At 39.8% G+C, this 23,777-nt stretch overlaps 1 protein-coding gene across 1 annotated transcript; it reads right to left on the minus strand.

The window, feature by feature from the left end:
- Nucleotides 1-2,654: 2,654 nt before the first annotated feature.
- Nucleotides 2,655-22,730, minus strand: gad2 (glutamate decarboxylase 2). Its single transcript, XM_039789436.1, has 17 exons — nt 22,583-22,730; nt 21,856-22,080; nt 21,476-21,538; nt 21,145-21,291; nt 20,147-20,380; nt 18,509-18,599; nt 17,538-17,650; nt 16,923-17,038; nt 16,430-16,509; nt 15,610-15,664; nt 15,319-15,435; nt 12,532-12,596; nt 12,355-12,433; nt 12,116-12,265; nt 11,317-11,424; nt 9,744-9,833; nt 2,655-7,796 (listed from the first exon to the last, which is right to left on the minus strand). Exons 2-17 carry the CDS (start codon nt 21,932-21,934, stop codon nt 7,623-7,625), a joined length of 1,761 nt encoding a protein of 586 aa, XP_039645370.1. The 5' UTR covers nt 21,935-22,080; nt 22,583-22,730; the 3' UTR covers nt 2,655-7,622.
- Nucleotides 22,731-23,777: the final 1,047 nt, after the last annotated feature.

Consider the following 23,777-nt stretch of genomic DNA (forward strand, 5'->3'; position numbering starts at 1 on the left):
TACATTTTAAAATAAACTACTTGCAATACTTAAGTACAAAAAATGTTGAATACTTTAGTACTTCCACTTAAGTGGGACCGTGCTTAAAGAGCACTTCTACTTCTACTCAAGTCACTTTTTTGATAGAGCACTTGTACTTTTACTCAAGTATGGGTCTCTAGTACTTTATACACCTCTGGTAAATATCCATTTAGCTGTGGAGAGGTACACACTAACACATTGCAACATGGATTCCATGCTGAAATCATGTCTACAGAAGACTCAACAGTAAGACAATGCTAAAAGTCTGGCGCTCCAAAGTGTTGGGGATTGACCAATGACTGCACTGAACTATCTTGGACCTCATCATGCAAAATAAATCTCACACTGCTGTGTTGAAACAGTTAACTGACGGTGATTACATGTCGTATTTGTAATGTAAAAAACAATCCACTTACTCTGAGCGCCTTCATTCAGAGCCAGCTAATAGTGTGCAGCCCAGATGTTTTGTTTAAAACACACTGTGTATTTCCCTTTCTTATCTGGGTCTTTGTGTCACTTAAATAACAAATAGGGTAATTCCCCGTCCGGTTGATGGTTGAGTCTTTGTCAGAGGGACGGCGATTAGACCCATGTGGTACTTTCCTCTTTATCTACTGCATGCGTTTACGTCCGTGTACTGTATAAGAGGGAAAGAGGATGTAAACCATCTGGGACCCTTTCACATAGTTTGGGATGTCTTTTTTTGCTTTCATTTGGACATAAAAGGATGTTGTAATCAGAAATGATTGAGAGGAAAATGTAAAAAATAACAGCTCATTGAGACAATAATGAAAAATCATTATTATTTGCCAAAAATTCCAGCCCCATTTGCAGGACATGCCTATTTTCAGTAAAGGTAAAAAATACACTTTCTGTTGCTTTCTCATGACTAAACAGTGGGGCAGCAGTGCCATCTAGAGAGACGTTAGTAACCTACCACTGACGCTGTTAACAGAAGCAGCTCAGAAGCATAAAACGGTGGTGCTGATATTATAATTATCATCATTATTTTGATATTTTGTGTGAAAGAAGTGTTCAAATCTGTACTAAGTGTGTGGCATTGTATTGAATGCATGATAAAATCTCCTTTCTCGTGCATGTTTGAATGGTTTCGTTTTGTTTGTTTAAATTTGTTAGTATCGCCACTCAACTTCATTTATATAGCACCTTTCATACAAACACGCAGACCAAGTGCTTCATATAGCAAAATTGAAACAACACAAGTACAAAAGTTAAATAAAAACAAACAATATTTACAATTTTGCCCCAAAAATTACAAAAACAATAAAACATACAATGTTAAAAAGATTACTCATAAATAAAAGCCAGATTACAAAAAAATAGGTCCTTAATGGGCGAAAAATACTGAGCGATCTTACCCTTTGAATGTAGGGGAATGGGTGTAATTTATGGGGGGGATGGGGGGGGGGGTTACGAACCCCCCAATAATCAATGGGCTTTTTTTTTAAGTTTTTGTTCCTTTTAAAAGGTTTTTGTGGCATTTTCAATGTTTTTGTCGCTTTTTCTGACATTTTTGCCACTTTTTTTCATTATTTTTGTTGCTTTTTTGAAGGGTTTTTTTTAGACATTTTTTGTCGCCTTGCTGAGTTTTTTTCCAAAGTTTTGGGCTTTTTCCTTTTTGATGTTTTTGTTGCTTCTTATAGTAATACCCAATCTCAAGCCCCCCCCAACCATGTTGAACCCAAAGTTCCGCCCTAGTGTAGGGACATAAAAACAGAATGCACTCTCACCAGTACTTTTATGGGACACATACAGTAAGGAAAAGTGTTTAATTAATTTCAAAGGACCTTGGTGATCATGCTGGAACATAAAATGAAAGAAAATCTCTGATGTAGGTACGAGCAAGGTCATTTAAAGCGGCTGGTAATAAAAGCGTGATTATTTCAGCATCTTTCGAAATTAAAATAGGTGAAAAAAATATGTTTTAATGACCTTTTAAAAATAAGAATTTAAATTTAAATCAGAATCTAAAATCCCTCCCAAATTTGTGATGTTAGTTTTAATCTGTTTACTAAGACCAAGCATGCATCTCTACCTGTAGCTTATGTTTAATGACCTTAACTTTTCTGTGAAGCACATTATTTCCCCTGAAATGAAATGTGCAATATAAATAAACTGTTATGTTTTACATTGTACATAATCTGTTATTTTGTTAAGGTAGTATTTTCTTTAAAACTAAAAAATGTTTAACATTTTAAACTTCATAAAGATACTAGTTTTGAAAGGTTATTGTATTCAATTGCATGTTATTATAGAAGTGTGCATTTTTTAAGTAGAGTTTGGAACCAGAACTGTTGCTGCTATAGACAATGATTACAAACCCTCTCTATATGCTGATGTGCTGTTTCGTGACTAGAAGAGGTCAGAAAAAGATGATATAAACATGACCAATACTGGCACCGCTGATACATCCTTACCCTGTAGTGCTGTGAAAGTGCCACTTTTCATGTCCCACGTTGTTGTTCAAGGACCTTCTCACCAGTTTATGAAACAAATTAAACTCTTCTGTTCACATAACACCATGCTTTTGGCCTACACAGTATGAAGCGCAACAAAGTTAGCTTTGGAAATGTTACAAGAATGAAATGAAAGAAGAAAAGATTCCAATAATCTTTGTTTTGACCAATATTTATTTCTACTTTCTCAATAGTAACATATAGTTCAGGACAAAATTAATGTTTGAGAGAAGCTAGCACAGCAGTTTGCAGAATATATGATTCAAAATCATACCATATTTAGTGAAAGTGAACTGCACTCTGAGTACTAGGGATTGTAATTATTCTCATAAACAAACAATATTTCCCATAAGCAAGAAACCAGGGTATTTGTTTCTATACTTGTGTGATGAAAGCTAACAACATTGCATTGGACATTGGACAAAGTTTTTGGACAATCAATTCTAAATCCTGTTGATTCTGTTTCTCATACATCCCATAGAGTCAAGGGCCTTGGTGAAACAAAATCAGAACCAGTGACAGTTATTGTACCATGACACGAGTCAACACACCATCTCAGACACACAGACGGAACGACAGCGGGCAGCCGAGAAACGTTAAGAGGAAAGCGCACGAGGATACGTCGTCACTGCTACCAGAGAGCGAAGCGGAAGAGAAAGAGAGAAAAGGTCGAAAAGTTGCAGAGCAGAGAAAAGCTTTCATAGAGACATGCTGAGGGACTACACATATATAGATATAATACTCTACGTTCTGAGCTGCGACAGTCTTCAAGCAGAGGAAGAAAAGACAGAGGATAGAGATAGTCAGATCAAGCGCGGAGAGGAATACAATGCTTGGCGGGGTTAGCATGCTTGCGGCACGGAGAAACTTTACAGGAAGCCCAAGACATAGAATCACATGTAAAGGCTAGAGCGACAGTGCACTGATCTACAGGCTAAAGCTATACGTCGGACACTAAAGCTAATTACAGGAGCTACACAGACTTTATATATGTATATATGTATATATATAGAAATAGATATATAGGATAGGAGATATCAAACAAGCTGGATAGGCAAGGCAGTGCATGCACGTGCAAAGGAAGCAAGTCTAGCAGCAGCAGCAACAAGAGAAGAAAATGTCTGGCTTTCCGAGACCACCGTAGCGAGATTCCTGTGTCGTTGTAATAAATCTGATGTCGTCTGTGTCACAGTGTGTACGCCAATTTTATCTGGAAACAGAATTTGGATTAATAAATCTTAAAAGTGTGTTAAACTCTGAGACTGTCCTCCCCCCAAAAAACGGCCCCATAGGTCATTTGTACAAGCAGCAATTACAACCCATTTATGTTTCAATGTTAGTCTCCGCCCTCTAAAGGCCATAGTAATTATGACGACAGCAAAGCAGGAAGTCATGTAATGTGGTATTAAGACGGAAGTCTGTTAAGGGTGGACAGGTGGAAGGGTTAAACAAATAGGACTTTTACCCAGGAGACTGGTGTTCGTGTCCCGTTTAAAAATAAAAGTAAACAATGGGTCATTTCAACTTTACATAACAAACGGAATGACATCACGTTCTCCATCACATGCGTAATCACCTCATGAACGAACGCATGACATGAAGTAACGTAACAAATGTACTGATTTAAACCCAAACCTCGATCCTCTTCTAAACCTAACCAAGTCGTTTTTGTGCCTAAACCTAACCAAAGTGCAACTGTTTCACATGTTTAAAACTGCTTGGGGGGGCCAAATTAGGAAAGGCTCCCATTGGTAGTATTAGAGCAGTGGTTCTCAACCTGGGGGTCGGGACCAAAAGGGTGGCGAGATAATTTTGTGGGGGTCGCAACATGGTTGGGGACGACCAAAAAGGTTGAGAACCACTGTATTAGAGGGTAGGAACAACCGACCTATGTGGTCGTATGGTTTGGAGGCTAATCTCTGTTAGGACGTAATACACTAAAACTTATATATATTATAATACAATACACTGCAAAAAATTAAATGCTTTGATTTCCAACAGACCCTTGATTCAAGTCACATTCAGACCAAAGAGCTTAAGTTACATTTTTGAGGATATTTTCTTTTCTTTTTTTTTTAACATCAACTTATGAACAACCATTGGACATTGCACGTTATTAGGTCATGTAGTATACTCTAAAGTGCACAACCTCCTCTTTGGAGGAAAACTAGACAATACTGCCAAATTTATACTAAGGCAACACAGTTACAAACACACTAAGGTACACATTGGCACGTTGACATACCGTCAAGTATTTACTTTGTGCACAAAAAACACAGGGCTTCAGAGTCAAAATGGCTTTGCATATTCACTTAAAATCCAATCACCGAGTTAATTCGAAGTGAAATCTGGTAGGTTTCTTTAAAGCCATGTCACTGAAACACGTTTTCCTTGAAATAGCTAGAAGAGCCACAAACCAAGTCAAGTATCTGACATACATACTGTACTGTACATATACACGCACACACACACGCACACACACGCATACACACGCACGCACGCACACACACACATACACACATACACACACACACAGAGGAAAAAAGCCTTTTGGACAAACAGGATGAAAATACAGGTAATCTATATTGGAGATAGAGAAAATATGAATAACTTTACCTCACAAATAGTCTCTGGTTATATGTCTTATATACACTTATGTATACACAAAGATATGTACTTAGGACATCTTGAAATACTATTTACAATCTATGATCAAAAGTGATTGTACACTGAGCGACCGTGTTGAGCAAATTGTGCTTTTCTAACTTCTAATGAAAATGCTACAGAACCTCTGCTTGTTCAATCAGGGTTCACATTCCATCAACTAACCTGCCTACCGTAAGCATGTTTTTAGTTTTTGGCTAACTAGTAGCAAACTTGATTATCGTTAACTATTGTACACTTCAATTCACCGTTTCTTTTGATATTGTGCAGGGTATATAGATTGGACCCATTCTCGAATATTGCTTGTGAATGAATTAAGAAGGAATCTCAGTTGCAAAGCTAAGGAACGCTCGTCCTTCCCCGATGATTTAGTGCAAGTGATGTCAGGTATGCAGTAGGTCTGGTGAAGTTCCAATATTCAGACAAAACACCATTCTTGCCCCGTTCCCAGTTTTCGTAAGATCCTCGATCTTTCTTTAGTTGCTCATCCAAAAACACCCCTGACAAATAGCTTTTCTTGTCATGTTACTGTAGATGAGACGATTTACAACTTTAAAGTTCTAATCCTTAAAATTGTATTGTGATAACAGCAAGTGTGTGACAGAGCCGATAGGCACAATGATGGGCTGCAAGGGGATTTTGGAGTTGTGGCCACAGTCGGTTTTGCTTGTCATGTGATGCCCACTGGCCCCAAAAGCCTCCCATCATGGCTGGATCGATTCATCAGTAGGCCCAGGGGCAAGAATGTGCTGTTGGGCCGCTACTGACCCCCACCTACCGCTCTTTGGTAGGTGGGGTTTGTGCATGATGTCGCGTGTCGCACTTGTGAGGATTCCCTCTGACCAATCATTGGTCTGCATTGTTTTAACTCCACCTTTTAGTATTGGTTCAGCTCGCTTGGAACCTCGACCGAGGTGGTACCAAAAAAAGGACCAGGTACTATCCATAACTTTAACGAACTTAACTGGACCGGACTGAACTCGACTGCTTTGTGGAAACGCGACTTTAGAAGACATGGCCACAAGCTTTGCTAAGAATGCAGGGCATGTTGACATTGTTCTTAAATTTGGCAAATTTGCGATTAATCAAAACCAGTTGACGTGCAGTAAACTCAGCACTTTGGTGGCCCCTCAGGGCCTGGGGCCCCTTGGCAGTTAACCAATTTGCCCAGTTGGTGATCCAGCCTTGCTTCTCATACACAATAATTCCACAAAAAACAAGATGATGACTAAATTAGTTTTGAGTGCCACACACTCTGACATGATACTTTGTGTTATCACAATTTGATCCATTAGGTCAAATTAAATGTCCCCTTGTGCGTGGGTTATGCAATTTGAATTCCGGTTGGTAAAGGCAGACTCCGCCACTAACAATTAATACTAATATAAAGAGAGGCAATTAAAAACTCCAAATATTTTGAATGGCTAAACAAATATTGGTTAATCGTAGCAAAAATGTGGTTTCAAATAAAGAAAATGGTAACGTTACCTCTTGTAATACTCTTGTAATGTTAGTACTCTCATTTTAGATCATCACTACAACATGTAAAGCACACTCAGCACAGCTAAATACACAGCCTGGTTGGAAATGGTATCCATTTTTATATGTACATGTAGCTGGTGGCATCAAACAAAATGGGTTCAACAAGCCTTTACCACCTTAATTACACTAGAAAGAAGTGTGTGTGTAAAAAGAGTAGAAAGTATTAGAAGTAATAAGCTGTGATATTAAATTAGCATCATAAGCTGCAGACCAAACTGTCAAAAGCCGATGTGATGCACGATGGAACCACACGCCTTAATAAATGCTTTGAATTGACTTTGCTGTTGTGTAATTATGATGGAAATGCCTTATTTTGTACATATTTCAAAATCCCTATGACGGCCTGTTCTGGTATGGATATTTCTTTAACATGCTGCTATGCATCACCAGTCAAGAGAATATTGTCCAAAGATCACTGCTTGGAGTAGTATGTGCAGACGTAAAGGCAGTTGATTAAGCTGAGGTAAGGTGAAGTGCTTTTTTTGTTTTAAACCAGAAGTTTAAAATGTAAAGTTACAATAGAACACAACCACGTTTGGCAACATACTCGGCAAATGAGTAATAATTAAATTATAAATAAAATTAAAATAAAACTCTTCCTCATCGACCTATTGCACAAGCATTTCATATCACAAAAAGTACATATAAAGTTACATCACTTCCACTACTCTGAAATCTACTACACTATAGGAAAGGCAGACAGAAGCACTTTTACATAGCTTTGGACCAAGTTAGTCCACGGCAAAGCTACAATACATAATGTATGGATATATCTGTAGATCTTTTTTTCCTCAAATATACTCTTAAATATGTGACTTTGGAGGAAAGAGAGAGAAAATAAAAAGTTTACCAGTACATTCACGACAAACAATTCATCCTTCAAGGGGAAAAGTACAGGAGGACTTGGTGAGATGAGTCTTATAGATCCAGGCCGAGTCGTTCAATCTCCTCAATAAGAAAGTCGATGTCCTGGAAGGTAGCAGCGGGATTTGAGATCACCATGCGGAAAAAGTTGACCTTGTCTCCTTGTGGTTGGTAGCTGACCATGGTTGTCCCGTACTCCATCATCCTGGCCTTTATCACTGGAGCCACCTGAAAGATAAAATAATACAGCATTAATTCATTTGGGCTGGTGAGTAGGTCTATCTACTACTAAAACAAATTAGATGGCTAATGAAATGAGTTATAGGGTCTGCTTTTTAACATTTAGAGTCTGAATTGTGAGCATAATAGATGTTCCAGGGGGAGCTGTGTCTCTAGATTGAGCTGCGTGTTCCCCTTGGACAGAGCCAGGCTAGCTGTTTCCCTGTGTTTTCAGTCTTTATGCTAAGCTAAGCTAACCAGCTGCTGACTCCACCTTTATATTTAATGGACAAACATTCAGAGAGTATTGATCTTCTCATCTGACTTTCGGCAAGGATGCGAATAAGCGTATTTCTCATAATGTCAAACTATTCCTTTAAATCCTTCTCTAGATTGCTCTTCAATCCGTCCTTGCACACTCAGACATCTTGCCTACTGACTGACTGACTGATTACTGCTTGATGTTTATGTCATTTTCTCTCATTACATTTCTTATTAAATAACCATAGGTGAGAATAATGCAGTTTGAACACTGCTGGCAGTAAATAATTAATTTAGAAAGTATGAAAATGTTGAGTGTCAGTCCTTCTTCAAACAATCTGCAGTCTGCAATAAAAATATCATTCAAAGAAACTACAACATGTAAAGTTTGATGGGGTACATATGAAGTTACACAGCAAGCGGTTTACAAACACTAGACTAAATTAGATTTTTTTTTTTAAATGGGCCATTTTGAGTACTTTTAGTCAAGTAAAATTTCCAATCCAGGACTTGTACTCATAACAGAGTTATTTTTACACTGTGGTATTGTTGCTTATACTTAAGTAAAGGATCTAAGTACTTCCTCCACCACTGGGTTTAAAGTAAAGGCTGCAGTGCTGTAGCTCTGTAGTCATTTATTCCTTCTAAATCACTTGCAGGTGTCCTGTTGCGGTTTCTGTAAAATAATCAATCAGCAGCAGCAAATCAGTCTTTTGACAATTTTCCAGTTATCCTTTAGAAGTAACAAGTGGAAATTAAGGAAAGCTCCCTCAGTTTAGACTTTTTCCGCAACATTACATCATCCCTCAATCGTAGTGTCAGAGTCTGTGGAAAAAGCGTGAGCTGTCCAAACACTTCAGTGAAGCGTATCCACTGCAGGTTTTTTTTCAATCAAACTTTAGAAAACAAAAGGAAATCTCTCCATTTGATTTGATATGACAAACTATTTATGGTGGGTGGTTTTACAGAGAAAGAGAGCTCTTTGTATGGCTGGCACGTACACCATCTGTTTGTCCTAATTGTCAATTAGTATGCCCCTGCTGCTGTGGGATCCTCTGAATGGCCGCCACTTTAACTAACTGAATAGCCTCACTGACTAAGTCAGGCCTGTAATACCCTCCCTCTGTGGCAGTGTATCTTGTATTTTAAGACTGTCACAATTTTTTGTTTTTAGATTATTTTTGGGGCATTTTAGGCCTTTATTTGACAGGACAGCTTAAGAAAGGAAAGGGAAGAGAGAGGGGCAATGACACGCAGCAAAGGGCTGCAGGTTGGAATCGAACCCGTGGCCTCTGCGGTAAGTAACTAAGCAAGTCAAGTTTATTTATATAGCACTTATCACGGACAGAGTCACAAAGAACTTCACAGGCCAAATAAATAAATACATTATAACAATCGATAATCATAAAAAGCACAATAAATTACAGTAAATGATAGTAAAACACAAAAGCAAGGACTGAGCCTTTGTACACAGAGCGCACACTCAACAGGGTGAGCTACCTGGGCGCCCCAAGACTGTCACAATTTACTAAGTATTTTTTTTTAATATAATATATAGTATAAGTGGGCATACATGTTGTCCCTAATGAGGAGGACATATGATGGTCAAGCTAGATAGTAATGACAGGCTTGTAGGGCAGTGAAAGGTGTTTTTAGTAGATATTATAGTCAGGCTTCTTATCTCCGCTCACCAACCTTGTGCAAGTGTTTCTTTCTCTCCTCTTTATCCTCCATGTAGCGGATCCCAGGAGGGAGGTACCAGAAGCAGACGTTGGTGTGCTGAGGCTGTGGGAACACAAGGGATGAGAGGAATAAACACGCCACATAATGCAAAACATACAGACTTAGGGGGAATAATTCAATATTACAGACTATGACTGTATCATGATGATATGATTGTTTTAAAAAAATTCTGTTGTTATAATTAAAGCCACTATTTTTTAGAATTTAAACATTTCTTGCCTTTGGCGCCCCGAAGTGGTAGTATTACAATCACCGGGAATTGTCTAATTTTTCAGTAAATGACAATGTAAGATATCGGAATAATTTGAGGGATGTTATAATCACATACAAATGATGAGCACATTTTAATCAAAACGAAACAATATTTGTAGTTAAAGTTGTAAATAAGTGTTTTTAACATCAATTTAATGATAGATGTGCATGCGTTTGCATACACTTACTATATTGGGACATATAGAAATATTGGAAGAATATTAATATAATGATAATTTTAACATGCCACCCAGCTCTACACAAAATTAGACATGTTTGTGAAAACACGTATTACATATACCTGTACCTACAACTTTAAACATATAGATATATACAGTACACATATGTATACGTGCATATGTATACATGCATATTTATTATCATATAATCATCCTTGCCTGAAATCCTATAGTTACCCCCGCCCCCCCAAAAAAGGGTGCTGAAAGTAACCGTAGCCCATCCATTTCTCCATGCCAGAGCGGATTGTGTTTGAAAATGGCTAAAAAGGAAATCCATTAGGTGTTCCCAGCATCAGACAGGTAGCTGCCTCCTCCTCAGATACTCTCTATATGTCTGAAGGCCAACACAGCTCTATTTTTTGGCATCTGAAGCCCTGCTGGAGCAGCCTGCCTGCCTGTGAGTTATAAAGCATTCAACAGCTGACTAGCCATGCACACCAGCCTCATTTATTCAGCCCGAGCTGGCTCGGCCGTAGTATATTCAACATCAGATTGATGTAATGGCTCAATGGGAGGTAAGGACAAATGAACACCTGGGCCGATGCCCAGAGGACTTGGCTTTTTCCCACCACTCTCTGGGTTATGATGCTCTTAGCCTTTTGTGGCTGAACAGGAAACAATAAGCCTTAAGTATTAAAGAGCTTTTACTATAAATGACTCTGGGTGTCCTAGTACTCCTTTTATAACACGAGTTTTTAGCTTAATAACCCCATCATACCCACATATGTTTGGGCTGTTGTAGTTTTGCTCTGCAGAGGATATTTCAGACACAGTGCTATTCATATGCATATGAGCAATTACAGGCCGTTTTGCTAATTCATTAAACATAATAGCAGCACATTATATTGGCAGCTAGAGGTAAAAATGGCATTCTTCCAACACAAAGCAAGAGCACACTGTGTGTCAATCAAGTCACCCATAATGACACTGAATACACAGGGGTAAAAGAAGCATCAGGGACTAATGTGAGCTACTTTTCTCTGATTATGCAGATGAATAATCGTGCGGAGAGTGAAAGTAAAATGTGGACGTACTTTCCCATCAAAGACCATCTCATATCCTTCTCTGTCTTTGATCTTGTTGTAGAGGTACTCCGACAGCTCCAAACACTTGTCAATCTGAGCCTCAAACCCAATGGTGCCCTGCCGAAGAAAAGATTTTAATCTGTTAGGTTTGAAACATTTATTTAGACTAATGAGCATTTTGTGATTATTGTAAAACTGAAGTTATTTCGGCAACTAAAGAAGAAGAGAAGGGACAAGCACAAATCATATTTTTCTGCAGGAAAATTGGATAGCAATGTCCAAAATGTTCATTTAATTCAGTCTCTTGACACTAATACATCGGTCATGCATATATAATGTAAAAAAAAAAAATCAAGTCAAAAAGCAACATTAAAAGTGCCAAAAAAAAAAAAAATCAAGTCAAAAAACAACATTAAAAGTGGCAAAAAAAAAATCAAAGCAAGTAGATTAAAGCTTGAATATCCAAGACTTGAACAGAAGACAAAATAGGGATTTGACTCCAATGAAATGAGGTAAATCTTTACTTTTGTTGAAATTTTACACTACGGCAAAAATATTTTTCAGTCACATCAAGTTTTCCATTTTCTTTCTTGTGAATTGCGTTAGTTAAAAGTAAAAAAATGTCTATGTTTTTGAGGGTAAAAAAATCGCTGATACCACTGGTATTACTATTTTTGTAATATAAAGTAAAGGCAGACATCACACACTGACTAAAGGCATAACATAAGGACGTCTATCACCACAAAATCATTCTGCATTTCAAAGAACTGCATGCACATATAAGCAAGAGAGCACGTGTCCCAGTTACCTTAGCTCTCCACATGAGCCACAACTTGAAGATGTCTACGTGGCGTCCACACTGCAGCGCTTTGTCTCCGGTGTCGTAGGACAGGTCGTAGTGTTTGTCCTGCTGGAACAGGTAGCAGGCGTGCATCTGGTTGCAGTTCTGCATCAAACCCTGTGAAATTGCATCCACAATGTGTATTATTAACCACAAGAAAACAAACAAATGTTCACATGTATGTAATATGTGACGATGAGGCCTACCTCCTCTCTGACCAGCAGGGCTGAACACTGCAGAGGGACTGACATCATCTTGTGTGGGTTCCATGTTACTGAATTGGCCCTGCAGCAAATAGAAAACAACCACAGTGCATCGTGACTTCAAATGCTCATTAGCTTCTTGTCACTTTGTGTTCACCCCACCAAAAAAATGTCACTTGCCTCTCAACTCCATCCAGCTTCCACCTGTGTCTCCGGGACATGAGGAGACTTCCTCCCCACGCACCCTAACAGGACAGACAGATGACAAATAACATAACATATAAGTTCAACCTTTGATTAGAGGGACATTTCACTGATTTTAGATGCAAAGTCAAGTCACTACTCAGCCTGTGAAAACAGTTGTATAAATTCTTCTGTTGCTCCGGTAGAGCTTTGTCAAGTTTGAGAAGAGTGACGCACATTTAGCAGGTGTGGAGGGTCTAAACGGGGACGTAGCACAAGATTCTGGGCCCTGTAGAAAGACATTCTCTATGGGCCCCTCCCCACATCCACAGCTATTCATTTTATCATCTTTTTGGCTTTCTGGATACTCAGTCCCCTTTCCACACCGAGTCCGACCCCCGGGGTCAAAATCAAGTTGCATTTTTTTTTTTGATTAGAGTCAACTTTATTATAAAGGTTGAGATACTGAGACAACGAAAATGCAGTTTAGCATTTAACTAGCAAAAAGGTGTAATGTTCATATTTATAGAGGTATAAAAATAAACAGTATGGAGTAGATATGAATAGGCTAAGATATATATAGTATCAACAGTAGTTTTAGGGAGCAAAAGTCTGCATATCTCAGCCTCTGCTGCTCTGATTTTGACCATTCTTTTAAAAATCTGTCTCTTCAAGTTCCCCAACCTTTATAAAACCTCTGTACTAAATCTCTGGAGTTCCATTAATTGAAGCCAGAACAATGCTGTTTTTTATAAAGCAAATATCAATATTTGAGATTTTTTTTAAAGAATCTGAAAATGATTATGATTTTGCATAATAGTATCGGTTTCATAAACACATGACATAAACAAATAAGAATCACTCAAATTTAAAGCTGCAATGTATACTTTCATATATAATATGTAATACTGACAGCTAGTGTTTAAAATAGTTACTGCAGTACAAATTAAAAATACTGGAGAGAGTTGTCTCCCCCGGCCCCTCCTCCCCAGACCTGAAGTTCACGGAGGTTGCCAGGCTGAGACCGCAGCATCCACAACAATGTTGCTAGACGCTTGTCTCACACAGCCAGACATTACGTCACAGCACAGCTAACGTTAGATGCTGGCTATATTGACAGTCATCAAAGTCCGTGCTCATGCAGAGCTCAACTGACAGACCCACTTTTTTGGCTTAGAATTACGGTAGGAACCGCCAAAAACACAACAACCTCGCCGTCCTCTCCACCCGACGGACAGACACACTTCCTCGGTTTAGAATTACAGTGAGAACCGCTAAAAATACCACAACCTTGCCATCCTCTCCACCCGACTGAACACACTTAGTATGACGGCAACAATCGCTAAACACACTGCAAACTCACAGTCCTCTCTTCCCGATTTACAGCCCCCCCTCTCTTGGCTTAAAATAACTCACCGTTGTCGGCTATGGCCACTGAACAGGCTTCACGTTGTTGACAGCCGTTGCCCGCTTGCCTGGTCTTCCGGTAACATTAGCTAGCATTTAGCATGGTTAGCATGGCGGCGTTAGCCAGGACCAGTCGGGATCACTTCTCCTGGCTCTGTCTCAATTTGTTTTTGCGAGTAACCCAACTCGGGTTCTCTAGCTATATAATTCAATGTGAGTACACGAATGTTGAAGTGACATAGAATGCCCGTCCCTCGTAGCAGTGATAAATTAGCCTGAAGCTAATGCTTACTTGTTCAGGAGGAAATTAGCCAACTCTGCGTACTTTTGGGCTCTAAGCTGTCTCCATCTTTCAAATACATCTCCAATATTTACCCAGGGTTGGTAACGTTACCGTCTCTGGTCATGCAATTGTTAGAAACATGCCGTTTTTTTTATGGGTAGAATCTATCTCCGTTGATCCTGTTTGTTTGTTTGCTGCTTTCATGGCTGTACTAACGTTACAGCTGGAGCGCGCTGGGTTTACATTTTTACAGGTATATCTGGCAACCTGGCCTGGCTGTCAAACTGGGCAGTTGATAACCACACACAGGCCAAAACACAAAAAGAAATTCCGTCATGGAACGGAAATTTCTAAAGGAAAAAATACTGGCATTAGCATTGTTGTCAGAAAATATAGTATTTCAACTTAGCATGTTTCCTTAATATCTGATGATGCATTGGGGTCATTTTGGGATGTATTACAGTAAATATATAATTGGACCTTTAAATTCTAAGAATTGTGAGTATAATATGTAGCCTAAATGTTCACAATTTTCTGACACTTTATAGAGAGACTACTGAGAGTTAAGATGGCCACCAAACACTCTTATTCCATGGGAAGCTGCATCCACAACAGCACATATCCAAACTAAAGCTGCTAGTGCCACAACACTAAAAAGCAGGATGTGTTTTTTCCCATCTCAGCCAGTTGAGGAATGATAGATAAGGCCATTTATGTCTCTTAATAGAGGTGTCCCCCTGTCAGGACTAAATCACCTTCATTAATGGATAGAGTTCCTTCAGTGAGAGGGCCCATGATGGCAAAGTCAGGGGAGGAGATGATTTACAGCCACTGTTCCAGTTTTTCTAATCCCCAGTGTTAGATAGGAAATGGCTGGCTCCTATCTGGGTCAAACGCCAGCAGTTAGAGGCGAAACAGACATAATAGATTTGTCAAACTCACCGGTGAGCTCAGTATTTCTGTGTTTTCCTTCACTAAAACCCCTACTGTGGAGAGATATCGTGCATCACGGACGTTTTGGGTAGAGTTTTTAAATGAGGCAACAGGAGATCTTTATGCAGATTCCACACAAAAAGTCAATTTGTTTTACTCACATCAACGTGCATCCAGATGTTGTACTTTTTGCAGATGTCAGAAATGGCGATGAGAGGGTCAAAAGCTCCGTACACTGTTGTTCCAGCAGTTGCACTTACAAAGAAAGGAACAAAACCCTGCAGAAGCACAAACAAAACATCCTCGTAAATTAAAAGCAGCTTATAACAATGCAAATATGTTTCATCATCAGTGTGGTTTCAGTCGACGGAATACCAGAAAATCAGGCTGTATGAAGTGAAATCTGCACTATTTATTTATTCTAGTATTTATAGCTGTGCTAATACTGTTACCTTCTGTTTAGCCTCCAGTATTCTTTTCTCAAGGTCACCTGGGATCAATTTACCACTGCAATAGAAAAAAAAGCTTCAGTTGCATCTTGACTTGTTTGTGGAAGTATTCAGATAATTTACTTATGTGAAAGTACCAATACAACAATGTAGAAATACTCCATTACAAGTAAATATCCTGCAGTTAAAATCCTACTTAAAGAGGCGCCATGCAGTTTTGGCCATTTTGCTTTTTGCTCGCAGGTTTCTCTAAAGAGCTCCCCCTACAGCTTTGGAATAGATATTTGGCAGCTCCTATGTTTACTTGTGTCTGACCCCTCGCTCGGTCAGTCTGCCGTTTCCTCTTTCTCTGTTCCTCCGACAATGCTTTCTGAGCTTTCTGCTTCTTTTTTGCCGGCTCAGCCATGGCGATAGTGTGAAAAAGTCCATTGCTACCTTGTTAGCCGGTTCCTGAATGGTCGCATGTGTGCAGTGCCGTGAAGCAATTCGTTACATCGCGAGACCTGATATCACACGATACTTCCTGATGCTGACGACCACCATCTTTGCTCTTATTTGTGACATATTTAATCATTTTACCTCTTTGGGCCACAAACTCTTATTTACATGAGAAGTGGAGAGGGCAAATGGCTCTCACAGACATCTGAAAATTGACAAAGGGCCCCAACTAGACACTAATTTTTTGTTGGTTCGCTCTTTGATCTTTTATAAGCTTATCGCGTGTCATTTTAGGTCAAATCTTTATCTGCAAAGTAACTAGTAACTACAGCTGTTGGGTAAATGTAGTGGAGTAAAAGTAGATTCAATTCGAGGCTGACTTTACCTTTCATCTGCTTTGATGCAGATCACACTCTCTGTCCCGATGCCAAGAGCTGCAGCACCTTTTTTGATTGAAAAATGGCTCTGAAAGATGACAGAGAAAAAATTAAAGAGAGATTGTGTTTAACTCCAGGTTACAGGAGGGAGGGGGAGGGGGGGGTGTTTATATATATATATAAATAATGTACAAAACAGCTTTGATGTTGTGTGTTTTTGCACCCAGCATTTTTCAAATTACCTTTAAGGATGAAGGAGGTGACATATAATGTGACAGAAACACCAGTCACTTTGTGTCCTTCTGCGTCTGACACACTTTATATTAGCACAACACAAACACACAGCCACAGCTAATGCGCAAAACTATTTGAAGTTATTCCTGCAGCCGAGAGGAAGATGTTTGACTTTTGATTCAAGAAAACTGTTCAAATAGTGATCAATGCTCATTATCTGATTCAATAAGGCACATATTGACAATTGAATGGAAAACAAATGCCTACATGTTCGGATGTGAAGGCCACCAGTCTGGGAACCGATGACATTCCTTTCTCCTTCACTTCAGGAAACATCTTGAAGCGAGCCAGCAGCATGGCATACATATTAGAAATAGCCCCACCTAGAGGACAGACAGGGCTCAGTCATTTCCAGCCACTCGGTGTCATAACTGGCAAGTCTCATGGGGATGATGCAGCGCTTCAGAACAGAGTTTAAAAATGTCTGTGCATGTTTGAAATAATCAAACAACAACAAAAATCCTTTGTTTACAGCGTATCGAGAGCGTATAGAGGGACGACACAGCATCTGACTGTCCACAATGTCAGAGCCAATCACAGTCTTTGTCATCAAATTCTCCAATGATTGCTCCTTGTCACATGTCAAACAGAAAAGCATGGGAGAAATTAAAGATCGGAGGGTGACTAGAAGGGGGAGGCTTCAGTTGGAAAAAAAATATTTTATGCTAATTGGGTTTGAAACGAGTTCCATTTATATCATCAAAATGCAAATTGACACATTACAGCGCGCGCACACACACACACACACACACACACACACACACAGGCGGTTCCATTTTCAGGGAAACAGAGGGGTGGTGGGATTGGCGTCGCCTTACATACCAGGAGAGAAAATGCCATCTCCTCGCCCATCCGGCCAGCCAATGATCTCCCTCATCTTCTTCAGAGTGACGTATTCCAGCAGCACAAAGACAGGAGCCACCTCATAGGTGAACCTGCATTACACAAGGGGCATCACACGGTGTTGGTTACACAAAACGTTCCATGACTCATCCCCGAAAAATAGCCAGTAAACGGACATTTCTATCCCTGCAGTATGGGGGTTGAAATTGACGGCTCTTTCAGAGGTAGATAAACCACTAAATCATTCAAATTCTTGAAGGATAAAAAACAATATTTTGTGTACTAAACATGTAGAGTTATTGTCGATTGTAAAGGCTCCACCTTCATTTCTGAAGAGGCAAATTTGCACTGATGCTTCTGAACTAAATGTACCAGCATCCATTTCTTTTTCCCCACGTCGCAGGCCACATTTCATAGACCCAAATGTGCTCTCTGTTGTACAGAAGTCTCACATTTTAATTATCGTGGCTGCACTAAAAAAGTACATTTCCCGCATGCGCCCCGTGATATATCTTTCTACTAATACATGGTTTATTAGCAGCAGTAATTTTAAACCCCCCCTGTGTCAACAGCAGGCTTATTTTGCAGGGCCTCACAGTTGCCAAGGCTGACTCTTGCAGAGCTTATCACCCCAAAAACACACACCAAAATTAGCTTCAGATTAGTGTGAATTTAATTTCAGGGCAAATTTTCTCCCCTTGAATCCCAATAGAGATTGGACATGAGGGGGAGGGATAAAAGGCAGAGGTGGGAGGGGTGCAGGGGGGGTGGGGGAGGAAGGAGGGGGTCTGCCTTTCATTTCACCCTTTTCATTTGCCATGATTGAGTGAAAAAAAAAGACGCCACTATCAGCCCGTGCAGACGGCATATGGATGGACCGGAAATGGAATTCATTGTCATTATCATTATCACCATTTTCAATCGTGATTAAGCATGGGCCACATACTTACATATTGGTGTTGGCAGTGGATGTTAGCCAATCAGCTGCTAGCCCAACCATGTCTAATCCTGTAGAGAGCTGATTGAAGTACCTGGGGTGGGCTGAAGGAACAGGAGCAAAGGCAAAATGAGAGAGGAAGGGTGTGTGTGAGGCGGCAATTTGATCATTTGATCTCATGAAAGGAAAATTAAATGTGCTTTTTATGTGTTGATGCTGAGTTTAGTGCAAAAGGCACAGAAGCTGTCATCTTCTAAACACTTTAATTGCAGGTTAGGAATGCAGCTGCAGTGACGTTTTAAGTCATCTTGACAAATAACGAAAGCATTTGGTGCTGCATGGGAAATGTAGTAGGAATTTAGTGGAGGGTATAAACACGCCCAAATTGAGTTTTCCCGCATCTGTTTTATAATACAGGCTACATCACAAACACAGACGCTTTGAAAAGGAGTAAATTGAATGTGAATGTTTTTTTTAAACAATTAAAACTTAATGTTTCCTAAACAAGGTGATTCATATGCATGTTCTAATGTTTGACACTTTTATGCTCTTTTATTTTATATTTTAAACATGCAATGTAACACTTTCCTTTAACCCTTCCGAGTTAGCATTTATAAGCAGTATATAAACATTTACTGTAATAAACTATACTATTCATAACACACTATGATGTAGTTTTAAGTAGTTTGTTAATGCATTTGTCAACAAATTCTGTACAACTCCTCCCATAAGTGGACGGTGGTGTATAGACAGATAGGGAATGACGTTATGACAATATAGTAAAAAGAGTCAATAACGTTATAATTGTTGATACATACGCAATTAAAATGATATATTGTATCTGTTATATGTAGTTTATTAAATGTTGTATAACAGGGGTTGAAGTCAAATTTGACCAATACATCTTAAAAATATATAATACATAAAATATATAGGCTATATCTGTATTTGTTTTTTTTGGGGGGGGGGGTGAAATCTGTGTTGTGCTGTGAATGTTCTCCTGCGTGTGTCAGTGAGGAGAGACTAATGGTCTTGGCCTATGAAGCCTGGTTATTAGCTTATTATCTCCCACTTGGTGAACCAGATTTACTGCGTCACTGCATTCATCGGTCTGGTGGTCAGGAGGAGGAGGAGGAGGAGGAGGAGGAGGACAACTTCCAGGTTGATTTTTGATAGACATCCTCTATTATTTTTTTTTTAATCACAGGCTGTTTCCTTTGTTTTATTCTGTCTTCACTAGGCCCCTATATACATGTTTGAAGTATATCCTTCAAGAAAATGTCGTGTTCACCTTGTATTAGCCAATTAGTGATTTTCTGATATATTTTTATCATCTTTTACTATTTTAGTTTTCGGTGTTATAATTTAGGGCTCTGTGCTATTTAGAGTTATTTCCCCCTATATATGTTTGTATAATATTTCTGTTCATGATATCAAATGCATTTTATGAGTTCGACATATTTAACACAAAGAAAGGCAGCAGGCCGGATATTCGGCCTAGGATACATGTATTTAAAAAATATGCAGCTGTTAAAGCGGGGAATATTTCCTAACATGCCAAACTGAAACAGCTTTTTTTTTGCATATTTGAAAAAGTCAGAAATAAAGCAGGTTATATTTAGCAAGCATGTACCCAACATCCAGACCTGACCTGTTTTGATGGCGTATTTGAGAGTAGCGCGACAGCTGATCAAGATATCATCCAGAGAGGCCGGCTCGCCCTGCAGCTCCCAGTTGTTCATCTGAAGCAGCTCGTTGGGATAATGAAAATCAATAACCTTCGTGTCCCGGTCGAAAGACTCCACGATGTAGGCCAGTAAAATATCCACAACTTCCTGCAGGAAGGTCATTGTTTTGGCGTCACTGTCCATGGCAGGTAACAGGTCTGTAAATAACCAAATACATTCATGAATTAAAGCAGCAGCAGGGGGACATTTTGTGATTTGTGTGTGTGTGGAGAGGAGCCTCGTTAAAACCGTTAAAACCGTTTTCATGCAACATTAAGATGCATATGTGTAGGCTTTTATTTTTTATTTTTTTTAGCTGTATGAAAATATCCTGCAGGCCTACAAACAGGACAAAAAGTCCACGTTTCGTAATATTTTTTTTACAGGTCTAAAAATGGACTTTGACTGAGGAGAGTTTTGGAAGTTTCTGCGACGCTCAACACCTCAAAACAGGAGATTCTGCCCCGCTGAAGGTGACCTCTACGGGAAAACTGCAAAAACAAATGGTAACCATAACCACCTGAATATTACAGTTATGAAATCAAAATGAATGGATAGCCTACAGACACTGATGCATTTCATCCAAATAGACATAGACATATATTCTGCCATTTGTTTCCATTTTATTTCTCATGTGTAGCCTATTTATTCACGCTGGGAACAAATAATAAAGCGGATCACCTCTTTAAAGATCAATACATGACATAAAAGTCGATTTGCAAAATGTAATGCATATATTGCCGCATATATGCTTTTCCATTTATTAAAAACATAAAAATAAAAAATAAATAAAAAGAATGTGTATGGCATTTTTACACTGAATAAATCACACAAATCCAAGGCAAGGCCAAGCTGTGACTCAATGAGACGGATCAGGAGTCCGACACTGTTTAATATCCAGGTTTACAGCATGCTTTTGTACCTGTTGAATAGAGGTCGGAGAAGACCACAGCAGCTTTGGTGCAGTTGCACGATTTGTTGCAGCCGCAGGTGCCAGCAGCCTCGGTCTCCGGCGGCTGCTTGGCGGCCGGCTCGGCGGGCTTCTCCACTTCCCCGACATTGAGCAGCGCTTTGGACATCACAAAACAGCAATGACATTTTTTTTTTTTTGTATTATCCTGTCGACAAGGCCGGGCTGTAAATAGGCTATATGGTGGAGATAACGGGGCGCGTCGCCCAAATAGCTCCCCCCCCCCCCGCCACCACCCAACCCAACCCAAACCCCCCACTCCCTCCGCTGTGAACCAACATACCACATAATTTCGATCCAATTCCTCCGGATAATTTCTGGGCCGCCGCTTGGCACCAAGCCCTGGCTGGAACAGAGAGGGGATAAATCAAATAATGATGAACAGGCTTCAGGTTCAGAGTCCAACTTTAAGATAGAAGCCGAAACACAAAAGGCGCCATGCAATGTACAGTAAAAGAGCTCTGTAGACGAAATTCTTGCATCCTGCAGGGAGAAACAAGAAAAGGTGTAAAAGCAGATGTTTTCGACTATAGATACGGCAGGCCCGTTTGGATTTTCATTCGGCGGCAGTAACACCAAATGCAGCGCACTGGCTTGAGACAATGCACTGGAATTGGAGATGCCGGTCCATCAGAGGTGGTTTGAAAACAAAAAGCCACTCACGTGTACTGGGGCTCTGACTCCCGGTATTATTGGCCCCCGCATTATCTCCGCCAAGAGACCAGAAACCCTGCGATGCCATTCTTGCCGGTAGTTAGGAGCTGCTGGAGACACGGAGACCGACAGAGCCCATCCACGCGGAGCTGTCCAAAGCTGATGTAGTGCTGAATCTGACCAGAGCTCTCCGACTGCTGGAAAGCCAGCCGTGCATCCGATAGACGCTTTGTGCTGCAGAAAAAAAAAAAAACTAACAATAAAACGCGTTTGGTAAATTAAAAAATAAAATAGAAACACAAAAGGCTGGTCTATTTTTTGCAGGCGTCCACAGGTGCACTAAGCAAAGAGCAGCGTCCTCCCAGAGAAATCCGCTGGACTTCAGCGGCGCACTCAGTCAGCGCACCACGCGCTCCTCACTACATAAATATAGTGCAAGAGTTCAGGGTGAAAAAATCGGCGGGGAAATTTCTGCTCTGGATGAAAATGTATAATAGCCTACAAATAGCCCCCCACCCAAAAAAAGGTGATGAAAGGTGGGATCAATGAGCAGCTTTATGCTTCAGCTGCTGGTAAATATGCAGCACACACAAGCCGTGCCTAATTGCATCTAACCTAAATTCCACGTCACTAAAGCAATCCCATCGTGATTCACTTCAGGTCATGACGAACTGCGCTGCGTCGTGACTCCATACATACATCCTCAACATTTTGTCCCCATGCGCGCTGAACTTACCCTCCATACAGACAGTGAATGCCAACTAATGCATCTGCCGGCAATTGCAGACCTATTTCTTAGAGACCGGCTGCTCTAATTGAGCGCCTGGTGGAGGAAGCAGTGGAGCGGCGAGGAGACTTGGTGCGCATTGGTCCCTCTCCCCTGTCAGTGTTGGGGCTCGTTATTCCATAAGTATTTATTACTAGTTACTTGTTTACTTACTGCGGTTTTATTGTTTCAGGGAAAACAATTCCCATGCACATATCTCTTTTTTTTGGTCGCACATAAATATGATTATCCAGGACTTTCTTCAAGAATCGTGATATCCAATTTTTCATGGATGGACACTGGTTTGTAGATTTTGGATAGGCAAAAAAATAGGAAAAATAGAACTGTAAATAGTATCAGAGCCTAATTCCACATTACAATATTACAATCCAACAGTCATGTTCTGCCATGTTTTCTTATCGTTTAAACACGAACGAGAGCAAAGGGAGCCTGCGGGCACGAGAGCTAGCCTGAGCCACATCTGTTATGATTTATGAATGCGATCGTGTACAACCATTTAATGCCACAAAAGCCTCATTAACATAAACTGAACCTTTTGGCAAAGCCATGATAACATTGAAAAATGTGCGTATGGAGTTACAGTAAGTCTGTGGGTCTCCAAATAGGCCTTACATCGATTTATTTTGTTATTTTAGTTTAAGATTTTCTCGGATATCAATTAACTTGAAACAATATTGTTTCTTCTTTCTATAGGATCACCCATCCGAGCATATTCTATACCTTCTCATCCATGGGGTTTTGTGGAGCTGGGAGTCTATCCCAGTTGATCCTTTCTTGCTGTCTGTGTTTTGTATGGATTTATGTGACTGTATGTAGTCTCTTTTGTGCCAGTGTGTGCAGTCAGCATGTAGTGTGGGGTTTATTTAATTTATAATGTGACATAAAAGGTCAGAGGTTGAATCTCAAAGAAATGCTAAAGCCAATATGGAAAAGTCTACAAGAAGATATCTGATATTATGGGGCCTTTTTTTTTTAACCACAAAATAACTGCATGAATGAAGTCATCTTTGGGTGAAGAAATGGGGTACAAAAGACAATAAAGCAGCTTGGTTATGAATAAAGGAGGAAGTACAGCATAGCATCACTTCCAAATGAACTCCAGTTGCATGGGGGCAACTATGCTAAATGTAAGATAAATTGAACA

This window comes from Perca fluviatilis, chromosome 22 (genome assembly GCF_010015445.1).
Source record: "Perca fluviatilis chromosome 22, GENO_Pfluv_1.0, whole genome shotgun sequence".
Lineage (NCBI taxonomy): Eukaryota > Metazoa > Chordata > Actinopteri > Perciformes > Percidae > Perca > Perca fluviatilis.